Source organism: Mandrillus leucophaeus, unplaced genomic scaffold (genome assembly GCF_000951045.1).
Source record: "Mandrillus leucophaeus isolate KB7577 unplaced genomic scaffold, Mleu.le_1.0 Scaffold5, whole genome shotgun sequence".
In the NCBI taxonomy this organism is placed as follows: Eukaryota; Metazoa; Chordata; class Mammalia; order Primates; family Cercopithecidae; genus Mandrillus; species Mandrillus leucophaeus.
The window spans coordinates 6,309,546-6,320,975 of NW_012105364.1; the positions used below are offsets into that span (position 1 = coordinate 6,309,546).

The window sequence follows — 11,430 nt, forward strand, 5'->3', positions numbered from 1 at the left end:
CTCTTTGGTAAAATACATTTTTAGGTTATCATCATTAAGAAAACACAAAATTTGGCCCGCCGTGGTGGCTCACGCCTGTAATCTCAGCACTTTGGGAGGCCGACGCAGGCGGATCATAAGGTCAGGAGATCGAGACCATCCCGGTCGCTACTAAAAAACACAAAAAAAATTAGCCGGGCGTGGTGGCGGGCACCTGTAATCCCAGCTACTTGGGAGGCTGAGGCAGGAGAATGGCATGAACCCGGGGGACGGAGCTTGCAGTGAGTGTTGTTCCTGGGCAACAGAGCAAGACTCCATCTCAAAAAAAAAAAAAAGAAAAGAAAACACAAAATTTAAAATTTTCCATGGTACTGATGGGCCCATGAGTATCAGTCCTGCCTGATCTTCTGTTATGTTGTCATTTCCTGCTGGGAGGTCTCTGCCTCTGGCCTGGCCCTGCCTTCCAGGGTCCCTGCCATAGGTAGTAAGGGCAGCAGAGACTGGATAATGACCTACCTGGGCATAGAGCTTCAGGTCTCCCTTGCCAGCTGCACGGGCATCAATGGTGAACTCAGCGGGCTTGTCCACGATGCAGCCTGTAGGCTCCAGGCCAGGCCCAAAGGCCTTCACCTGTGTGGAGGGAAGAAGGCTGGTTTGGGGATGGGAGGAGAACCAGCTTGCCCCACCCCCGGGGCAGGTGTGTGGAATCTGGGACCATACCTTATCTGGGAAGCAGTCAGGTGGGGCAGGCAAGATGTGGGCAATGAAGGGTGAGTCTCGGATGTCCTCGTCGTCACAGATGACGTGCACAGCGTACTCCCCAGGCTCCGTAGGCCAGTACCGCACATCGCAGGAGCCATCCCCCTTGTCATCACATTCGATCTTGGCTTGTGAGGGCCCCTCGATGGAGAAGCCTGGGGCGAGGTCAGGGAGGGTCAGAGGGTCCAGCATCAGGCAAGACCCTTCCATCCCCCAGTTCCCCTCTGGCCGCCTCATGTCCCATCTCCCTGCTCACCCCAGCACTCCCCAGCATGCTCACTGCACCCATTACCCACAGTGCCCCCTGCTGCCCTCCCCCACAGCACTCCCTCCTCCTGCCCCTCAGCCACTTACCCAGTGTCCCCACCTCGGTGCCAATAGCTTCCACCACAAAGTCAGCTGACTTGCCCACCTGGCCAGTCTCCAAACCAGGACCCCAGGCCCGGACCTTTTGGACTCCTGCCTCTGGGCTCACCTGTACCTCAAAGGGGCTGAGCAGAGAGGGAGCTGGTGTCTACTCCAGGAAGTGACCCCCGAGGTCCCCCTCCATCTCCCCTCAAACTCCCTCGCAGCCCACTGCCCTTCATCCCTCCCTGTGATGTCCTAGACAGGACAGCATGGGGGGGGGGGCGCAAGGTACTTACCTGCGAGGGATGGCGTAGCCGCCCCACGTGATGGTCACCACATACTTCCCAGGCACTACCGGGTAGTACTCGCACTCGAACACACCGTCCCCAGCCTCCCGCACCTTCACTGGCTCCTCTGTGCCCTCTGAGGAGAGGGAGGCAAGATCAATAGCCTTGAAGTCCCAGCTCCTCAATCCCCTCAAGGAGCCATGGGGACCCCGACCCAGCCTGAGGGCAGGGCTCTAGTGAGCAGTGCTGCAACTCAGGGCAGGGACCACTTGTCATCCCTGTACATAACACCCCGTATAGCACTTAGGGTGGAGAGAATCATTCCTGGCTTGAGACCAAGAAACTGAGGCAGAGAGGAGACAATGTGCCTGAGATTCTGGGGTGCCTCTGGTCACTGTGGAGCTGTGGTGCGGGCTGTCACTGCCCTCTGGGAGTCAGAACCACTGGCCATACTTCCCTCCTGATCCCCCAGCCTCACTCTCACGACCCTGGGCTCTGGCACTCACTTGGCCCCTTGACTGTGACCTTGAGCTCCCCGCTGCCGGCACCCTTGGTAAACACCTTGAAGTCAGCCACCTCTTTCACACGGACACCCTTGGGCTGCAGGCCTCGCCCGGAGGCGCGGCAGGCATTGGGGTTACAGGCTAGAGAAGAAACAGAAAGGAGGTTGGGGGTGCTGAGGAGCCTTGGACTACTAGCCCCCACCTCCCTGTGCACAGTGCTTCTAACCCCTCCCAGGCACAGGCAGTGGCCCACAGCGCTGCTCTGGAGCCCTTTGTGCCCCCAACACAACTGGGGCTGCTGGGCTGGAGCTGGTACAGGCCCCAGATCAGGCAAGTTACAAGAAAGCTTCCGAGCCAGTGCCACTGGGGAAATGCATGGCAGAGCCTGGGCTGAGGGTGGGCTCAGAGAGACAGGGAAGTCCCCTTTACCCACCCCCAGGCCATCCATCTAGAGCCCTCTGGGCCTCTCAGAGCACCAAAGCAACCTTAGGATCTAAGTCATGCCACAAAACATCCAGCAATGCCACGGAACAAGAGCTACTTCATAAAACTCGAAGCCTGCCATAGAACACAGGCAACTTATGGACATCAGCCTACCATAGACCGTGGCCAGTGGCAATGAGCCCAGGCCTTGCCATGGAACACAGGCAAAGGAATAGGAATCTCAGCCTGCCACAGAATCCAGAAAATGGCATGGAACCCACAGGTGCTACAGGCAACGACACATATTCCAGGACTACCATGACCACAGGCAATGGCACTGCCCAAGGGGTACCACAGAACACAGGCAGAGCTCAGAGCCCAGATTTCATGACAGAAATCACCAGGCAAGTGGCAAAGACACTAGACCTGCCACAGAACACAGACAATGGCATGGGACCTGGGGCCTGCCACAGGATGCCATGGAAGTGGGGCGATTCCACACTGCCCGGGCCAGGCCACACAGCGCAGGTGAGGCCAGTCAGCTACAGCCATGCCTGGCCCCGCCTCCACTGGAAAGCATTAACGTGGCACCACTCTCTTGGCCTGGTGGACGATGGGCACTGAGTGTAGGGAGAGAACAAGTGGGGCAGTCACCACCCGAGGGCCTGGTGTGCGGACAGTGCTCCCCAGATATGCCCCCACCCGTACGGCCCCGTCACTTCCGCTCAGCCCTCCCAGGGTGGCACGTGTTCTGGGACCCTCCACTGTGGCCTCCCAGCCCTGCTCTTAGGGACTCCAGCCACCTTGGGGGTGGGGTGGAGGACTCAGGGAAGGGATCTCTGCAGAGCCCGGCCCCAGCTCTTCCTCTTGCCCCTTGCAAACCTCAGCCAGCCGTGCCCCGCTGCACCATGGAGTTAGTGCTTCATGTCCCCCCAGTCCTCAGGACTAGAACTTGGTGGCAATTCTCTGCATCCTGCCTTTGATGAGGGCTACCGTGGGGAGCGGTGAAGGGCCCTTACCTTCTGACACGTGGACAGGGAAGGGACTGCGGGTGATGGGGGCACCCGCAAAGGCCACATGTACGGTGTGTGGCCCCTCCATGACAGGTCTGTATGTGCAGCGGAACGTGCTGTCACCCTTGTCCTCCAGGGCGACCTCCACTGTGTCCCGCCGGCCCTGTGGGTCCACGATCACCACAGCAACATCGCCAGTGCCGGCCCCTGCCGAAAACAGAGGCTGTCAGCACCCACTCTGGACACACAGCTGCCCCAGTGCCTTCACCCTGAGGCTGCCCACCCTCTGGCTGGCATCCCTGCTCCAGCCCCACCTCCCACAGCCCCACACGGTCAGGGGCTTTCCGCCTGCACCCCACTGGTGCCCGTCCTACCCGCAGTGTAGATGTCAAAGTAGGTGGGTTTGTTGGCCACATTGCCCACAGGTTCCAGGCCAGGACCACGAGCTGACACCTTGTTGGCATCTCCCAGGGCCATGCCCACGTTCACCTCAAAGGGACTGCGTTCAATGTTCTGGCCAGCAAAGAGCACGGTCACCTAGGGGTCAGAGGTCAAAGGTTAGCTTCTAGGGGAGAGCAGTCCTGAGCGGGGCAGAGGGGCACAGCCACACCAAGGAGGGTGAGAGGAGGGCAGCTGGGGCTCTGGGCAGGGGTGAAGTGCAGGCTGAGAGAGGGGTCCATGCAGCCAGAGCCAAGGATGTGAAGAGCAGGGCAGGCAGGGGGGCCTAGAGGGAGATACCTTGTGTAACCCAGCGACCTTGGGCACATAGGAGACAGCGTAGGTGCGGTCTTTGTCATTGTTGGGAACCACCTTGGCCTATTGGGAAGGGAAAAGATTGGAAGCCTCTCCGATGACCATAGTCTCTCCTGACCACATAACGCCTTATGCACCCCAGCCCCACTTAGCCCCCACGGTGACACCTTCCCCAGACTGCACAGCACAGTGTGTGGCTCTAGCAGTCACCTCCGGGCCATTCCTGTTGTTGGCCCCACGCTCTCTGGTTCCAATCCCAAGCGAATCCCTCTTCCCCAGCGGCCTCTGCATACCTCCTCGGTGTGGCCTTCGGGGTCTTCAATGTAGACCAGCACCTCGCCCACGCCTGCGTCCACCGTCTGCACGGTGAAGTGGGCAGGCTGCAGCACTGTGTTGCCCTGTGGCTCGATGCCTGCGGGGTAGGAGCAGAGCCCAGGTTACTCAGGGAGAGCCGACACGTGCCCAGCGGCCCAGGAGGGCTGCCAGGGGCTCACACGTACCAGGCCCATAGGCGATGGCTTTCTTGGGGTTCAGCTGCTTGGATCGAACAGGGGCGCCGGGTTTGAGCTTGGCCTTGGGGAACTGGGACAGATATGTCATAACAGAATGCTCATCCACGTTGGGGTCCACGATCTCCTCAGGGGCAATGACCTGCGATGGAAGGGAGTGATGTCACATGGCGTCCTCTTTTTCCCAGCAGCCCCAGTCTCCCCCTGCACCCTGCTCAGGTAAACTTAGAGAACCAACCTCTGCCCCTGCCCCCTGCCCCCCGCCGCCCCATCTGTGCAGGTACCTGGGGCACCCCAAGCCAGTCGTCGGCCTGCTGCATGGCCTCTCGGGCGTTCTCCACGGGCTGGTTGGGATCCCAGGCCTCCCAGTCGGGGCAGAGACCTGGAGAGGTGATGGAAGGAGACAATGGTGAGGGGCAGCCAGCTGGCCAGGATGCAGGGCATTTGTTCACCCAACACCCTCAGAGGCTGTGGCTTCACACCCCTTCCCACCAGCTCTAGGCCTTGACCAGCCAGGTTCCTGTTGATCCCATCAGCTGTGAGGCCCCTCACCATGTAAGAGCACGACAGCCCTCCCCACCACCAACAATGAGGCCTTTCTGCCCTCGCTGACGCAGCCTGGCACCAGCCCTGCTGGCCAGCCTCCTGCCTGCCCAGGCCCCAGCTCAGACCTTGAGCCCCAAACCCTGGGAGGGTGTCCCCTCTCAGATACCTCTCGCCTCATTCAGCTTTCTCAGGGGTGGGCAGAGGAGGTCAGAGTGCTTGTGCCACATACGCCCCTGACCCATTCCTAGAAGGCTTCCTCACAGCTGTCCTGAAGCCCTAGATCTCCAAACACTTTCTATACCGGTCTTAGGGGATAAGACTCCCTATTCCTTCTAACTGCTCACTTGCGGAAACTGAGGCATTAAAGGGCCTGTGGGGAGAGAATGACTTCTCCTCTGCCGTCCTCAGGAGCCCCGCCCTCCTAACAAGAAGGATGCTGAGGCAGCCCCAGATCACTCCTGTGAAGGCTGGAGGTGAGGGGGCACTTGGTTCAGGCCAGAACTGGAGGAGGAGGACGGCACACTGTTTCGGGGAGGGGGCTGGCTCAAGGCTGGAATCCATGACTGGCTGGAACAGCTGAGCTCACTGCTGGCAGCCACACCAGTTATGGGCCATGGCTCAGCAGCTGGGAATGCTTCCCAGGAGGCTGTGCCCCCGCCTCCCACCCCCTGCTCCCCGGCTGACCCCAGGGTGGAGGAGGATTCTCCCAAGGGGCTGTGACTCCAGGAGAAAACCTATCTTTTCAGGAGGTGAGGGGCAGAAAGGGAGCTGTCCATGGGGTATGCTCTAGCCAGTGATGCCTCAGTTTTTCATGGCTCCTGAGCTGCCCCCACTTGACCAGGCCAGGACCTACATGGAGAAGGGGCAAGGCTGGGTCACCTGCCACCAGGCAGTGCCCCACTGGCCTCATCCCACATCACCCTGAGCCTCAACCCCTTCTCAAAGCCATCCCAGGGTCTCCCAGAGAAAACCCTTCTCTGGATCTAACTCCTGGTCTTGCTACAAGTCCCGGTCACCACACTGCCTCTCTCTCAGCTCGGCAGGCATAGTGCCTCGTGGGGCAGGGAGTCCAGGCCCTAGGCTCTAGGTGGTTCTGCCATGGACAAGCTGTGTGATCTTGGATAAGTCACCAGCCCTCTCTGGGCCATGGTGTCCTTGTCTGTAAAATAAGGGGTTTTAAACCTCTCCCTGCCTCTGTGGAATCTGGCACACTCATCAGGTAGGGCCTGCTGCCAACCAGCAGACAGTCTCAGCTGAAGGAGGACAAACGCTGCAGGGGATCCTGCCCCCCAGGCCCCAGGGTGTGCATTCTGACAACCATGTGCCTTGGCAGCCCCAGCTTGTCCCCTCTGTCTTTGGGAGCTAAGGGCTCCATGCTGTGCTCGCTGGCCCACTCACCAGGGGCACAGTTGTCCACCAGGGCACCCAGAGCTTTGCCATCCTGCCAGTCACGGTTGAAGTTGGTGATGGGCAGCTGGGGCACCTTGTTCTGGATCCAGCCGAGCAGTCGCTGCTTGGGTGTCTGTTTGCGGGCGTCCTCATCATCTTCATCCTCCCACATGGGCATGGAAATGGAGTAGTGCAGGATCAGCGTCCAGATCAGGCCAAGGATCAGCTTCAGGTTCCCATCCACGATGGCCTTGCTGTCTGCAGAGGGGAGGGCACAGACAGGCTCAGGGGCGCCCCACCCTCCACTGCCCCAGAGCACCCTCCCTCACCTGCGCAGCTCCTCGGGCCAGAGCCCTGGGGTCAGGCCTCTAGTCTCTGCCTACCTGACCCTCTCCCTGCTGCGAGGCCCCACTCAGATGCCAAGTCCTTTATGAGGCCCTTCCGGTCAGAAGGCTGCTTCTCTGTGTTCCTGTGGTTCCGGAAGGTACCCTCACCTCAGCTACAGCCAGTGAGTCTGCCTCCTGTTTATGTAATTACCTGGTTTCTGTCTGGCCTTGTGGGATTGTAAGGCTCCCAGGGCAGAGCCTTTTTGTTTTGTTAACAGTTCTACTGAGCTATGATTGACATAGAGCAAACTGCACATGCTAGATAATGAAGTTTGAGAAGCTTTGACACTATGGATATCTCACGAAGCCGTCACCACAGATCGAGAATAACGAAGGTACCATCCATCACTCCCCAAAGTTTCCTTGCACACACCCCTTTGTGAGCCCTCCCTCCTGCCACCCTCGTCCTTCCATCCCAAGCAACAACTGATCTGCTCTCTGTCACGATAGATTACTCTGTATTTCCTAGAGTGTTATATAAATGGAATCACACAGTATATACTCTTTTTTTTTTGGTCTAGTTTCTTTCATTCTAGACACTAGGTTTTATCTTTCTACAATGAAGGTCTTAAACATAGTAAGGTCTCAATAAATATTAGTTGAATGAATGAATATTTTAAGAACTGAAATTGGAGCGGAGTAGGACGAGTTTCCACTCACACTCTACCCTGAATGCCACAAAGGGCTTTAGAAACCAAGGGGTTCCGATAGTGGGGCAGGGGTGGGTGGGTGGGGTCCAGTACATTCTCGGTTAAGTCTTGAAAGTCATGTTGTCAAAGGCTAGGGGCCAGAGGGACTCCAGCCTCAGGAGCTGACACACTCCACCCATCACCTCCTTTGAGCCAGAACTGGTTCCTCAAGATTTGGGGGGGCCTAGATCCCACTTAACAATCAGAAAGAAATATCCAGAAGCCTGGGGCAGCCTAGCACATAGACAGATCTTTGGAATTCAGCTTACTTGTAAAGGGCAATGAAGTTCTGAAATCTATCAGCTTCCCAAAGCACTGCTTTCAGGAGGCTGGAAGCGGGTGGAGGACTCAGTCTTGTTTACTGATGTTGCCCGAGAGATGGGAGAGGGTGGAGCGGAGGCTTCCCCTTACACATCTTCTCCCCTCCACCCTTCCCCACATCTTGGGAAGAGTGTTAGGAGACCAAGAGCCTGGGAAATCCAGGGCATCCCCTGCCTCACTCCCACCTGCCATGGGAGGGGTGCCTCAGTCTCCCTGTCCGTCTGGCTGGGGCTCTGGCCTCCTGGGCTCCCCCACCCTGTCACTGATTCATCCTTCCTTCCCCAGCAGCTCCCCAGCCCGCCCCCTTCCCCTGGCTCCACTGCAGCACAATGGTTTGGCAGCTTTCAGATTCCATGACACACTCACTCCCTGCCTCCCGGTGCTTTCTCTCAAACACACAGGCTCCAACACTTTCACACAGTCTGGATGCCCCAGTGCCCCCAGTCTCTCACAACCCCGACAGACTCCAAAGCTCACATGCCCAGAAGTACTTCTTGCAAACTGGAGCCAGACCCCTGGGCAGGAAGCCTTGAGGTTGCAGGGGTTGAAGGGGGTGTGTATATGGGGAGGGTGGTCATTCATACTTGCTGGAGAGGGAGGTTTCTCCCCAGCAACTGGCCCTGGGCCAGACAGCAAGTGGTCCAGGCTTGGGGCAGGAGAAGGGCAGTGGGGCCCCAAGTCCCACTCTGGAAGCAATGGCCTCCCTCTCCCTCCTCCCTCTCGGAGGCCAGGCAGAGGAAAGGAGCTCAGCACCACCAGGGCCCACCAAACCACTTCTCCATCTGCCTAGGGATACCCCCAAAGGAGTGGGAGGAGCCAGACAGCTAGTCGAGGCCACCCCAGGCCTCAAATGGAGGGGGAGGAGAGGGCTGGGCCTAGGGAGGTGCTGGGACAGCTGCTGCCCCCTCCAGCCCCTCCCTCGGTTGTTGGCTCCAGGAGAAGGAATAGCAACTGGGGAACAGCTGCGGGACAGAGCTGCCTCATAGGCCTCTTTGTTAGGGGATGAGGGGCGATGGGGGCCCAGGACAAGGTGGTGGGGATATGAAGGGCACAGCTCCTTTAGCCTGGGCTCAGTGCCCCTTCTTCAGGTGGACTTGGATCCCAACTGCTACCCCAGACCCCGACTTCCCTTCTAGAAAGAGAAGTGGGGAGTCTTTCTGATGCCCCCTGAGGTGCCCAGACTCTCGATTTCAGTGCTGAGACAATACTCAGAAGGAGGCCCCGTGGATCGCCCCTTCCCACCACTAAATGGAGTAGGGGAGCGAGCAGAAGCAGGATGCCCCCTCCTCATGGGCAGCCCCTTTGGACCTCTGCCGGTCGCTGCCAGTGTTCCCTCCCCTCCAGCCTCAGCCTGGGGCCGGCAGCTGAATTGCTGACAGCTTATCTCATCAGCGCAAGTGAGCCACTTGGCCCAAATGAGGACTGCCTCCCCTTCCTCCCAGCGGGAACCAGGGAGCTTCCCTCCCACCCTCAAGCCAGCTTTTGCTTCTTCCCCTCAGCTCTAAGCTGGCCCCTCCTCCGCAGAGCCAAGGGGGCTGGAGCCAGGCACCGCCACGGGGGAGGGGAGAGGTGTGCTCAAGAAGGACGAGGCCTGGAGAGGGGCCGGGAGCCCCCGCAGACTGGAAGGGAGGGGAAGGCTGAGCGGTTTCCTACATGTCTTGCTGAGGCCTCCGGCTCTTCCCTGAGACCCCACCTGGGACAGTCAGTCCTGCCTTTCAAACCCCAGTCTGCTGAGGATGCCGGCCCAGGACTGACTCCTCTCTGACCCCTCAGCCTCCATCACGTAGCCCTCAGCCTCACTGCACACTCCAGGCCCCCTCCCCCACCCCCTGCCCTCAGCCTTGTCCTTCTGGAAAGCTCAGAGACATCTGCTGTGTCACGGAGGCAGGGCTATTTCCAGGCCAGGCCAGGCGGGTGGGGTGGGGGGGCAGTATAGGGGCAGGAGGGGGTAAGGGCTAGGGAGGGGACTGGATGGGGCAAAGGGCCCCGGGCTGACCTCAGCTGCTATATCAGGAGGCCTAGAGATCGCCCCAAGGGAGAGTGGGGCCGACAGAGAAATCTCAGGGAACATATACAGTGTGGGGCCCACCTGGCCCGCCATGAAACTCCTCTCGTGGGGCCGTGGGGTGCACCGTCCAAGAACCCCATCCTGCAAATCCCAGCAAGGTTCTTAAGAGCTCTCCACAGGGGTGGGGGGGGTCTTCCCCAGGCCCCCCAGCCTCAGGGATGACTGCAGGACTCTGAGGGCAGGACAGCCTCCTGCCACTCCAAGCCCACCCTTGGCGTCTTTGCTCCCAAGACTGGAGTGCCTCCCCGCCCCCACCCTGCACTACACACCTTCCAAATCTGGTTACACTCAATGACTTCCTCCCTTCCACAGGCCTTCCCTCCCTCTCCCGCAGCCCAGACCGTTAGCTGCAGCCAATCCCGGGGTAGGGGGTGGGCTGGGGCAGGGCCTGGACTTGCGGAAGCCCCCTCCGCCGCAGGCTGAAGCAGGAGGAGGACAGTCAGGGGTTAAGTCTCCCCGCGCTCGCTCAGTGCCTTTTTAGGTTTCTGAGGCTGGGCCCTGCCTGTCCTGGCCCCCGGGCCTGAACCCAGCTGCTGAGCACATGCACGAAGAGGGCCTCCCGCGCCAGCTCCCCTCGGCCCCAGAGCCCGCAGACGCGGGCAGTTGTTGGGACCTGTCTTCAGCCCTCTCCTGGCCCGCGGAGGGGCTGTGAAGCTGGGGAGCCACTTGTTTTGTTGGGGGCCCCCAGTAATCAGTGACAGGCACAAGTTCTGTCCTCCCAAGTGTGGGCTAGGGTTGCCCGATGGAAGGAAAGGGGACAGTGAGCGGAGACGGGCGGTAGGAGTGTGCATGGCGAGGCGGCAGCTGGAAGGCACGCAAACCCTAAGGCCTGGACTCCCCGGGGCACCCAGGGAGTGCTCGCTGTCCCCAGAGGGATGTGCAGACAGTGCCCGTGGCCCGCGTCGGTGGGTGGGAGGACCGGGGCCAGGGTCTTCTCTCTGTACCAGGGGGGTGCCCTCTGCCCTGTCTCTCAGATCCTCGAGCGCCCACCCCGCACCTGTGTCCCCTGCCCCATGGGATGACCCTATCCCTGACACGCCCGTGCCCTCGCCCCCCGCACTGACCTATGGACACAAGCTTGATGTGCTCGCGCTCCAGGAACTCGAGGGCCACTGACACGTTCTCCAGCTTCATTTGGCGAAAGTTGGGGCGCGGGTGGAACTTGCGGTACATGCGCTTCTGGCTGAGCACCTCGAGCAGCGCGATGAGCCGGAGCCCGTCGCTGAGGTCGCGCTGCAGGTCGGTCAGGCGCTTGCCCACGCACTTGAGGTGCTCATTGCACCAGCGCGTGAATGTGTTCTGCTGGATCTTCTTCCACGGCGCGTCCTCCGCCAGGTCCTTCTCCGTGGACGGCATCTCGTCCGTCTCGTCGCCCAGGCCGAGGCCGGCGTCTGAGTAGCCGCTGTTGTTCATCATGCTGGCGCGGGCTGGGGGTGCGGCCGGGGCTAGGGCCGGGG

The 11,430-nt window shown here is 59.9% G+C and overlaps 1 protein-coding gene across 3 annotated transcripts in view; it reads right to left on the reverse strand.

The window, feature by feature from the left end:
* The window catches only part of FLNC (filamin C, gamma), a 28,826-nt gene extending 17,402 nt beyond the window's left edge, over positions 1–11,424 (reverse strand). For all 3 annotated transcript variants that reach the window (XM_011995901.1, XM_011995900.1, XM_011995899.1), the window contains exons 1-13: positions 11,038–11,424; positions 6,519–6,767; positions 4,859–4,956; positions 4,566–4,716; positions 4,359–4,477; positions 4,051–4,128; positions 3,687–3,849; positions 3,319–3,519; positions 1,880–2,017; positions 1,383–1,509; positions 1,093–1,229; positions 700–893; positions 496–609 (exon numbers count right to left, since the gene is read on the reverse strand). In XM_011995901.1, the coding sequence (XP_011851291.1) occupies positions 496–609; positions 700–893; positions 1,093–1,229; positions 1,383–1,509; positions 1,880–2,017; positions 3,319–3,519; positions 3,687–3,849; positions 4,051–4,128; positions 4,359–4,477; positions 4,566–4,716; positions 4,859–4,956; positions 6,519–6,767; positions 11,038–11,389 (2,121 nt within the window). In that variant the 5' untranslated portion in view covers positions 11,390–11,424. The remainder of the gene's footprint in view (positions 1–495; positions 610–699; positions 894–1,092; positions 1,230–1,382; positions 1,510–1,879; positions 2,018–3,318; positions 3,520–3,686; positions 3,850–4,050; positions 4,129–4,358; positions 4,478–4,565; positions 4,717–4,858; positions 4,957–6,518; positions 6,768–11,037) is intronic.
* Between the last annotated feature and the right edge of the window lie 6 nt (positions 11,425–11,430).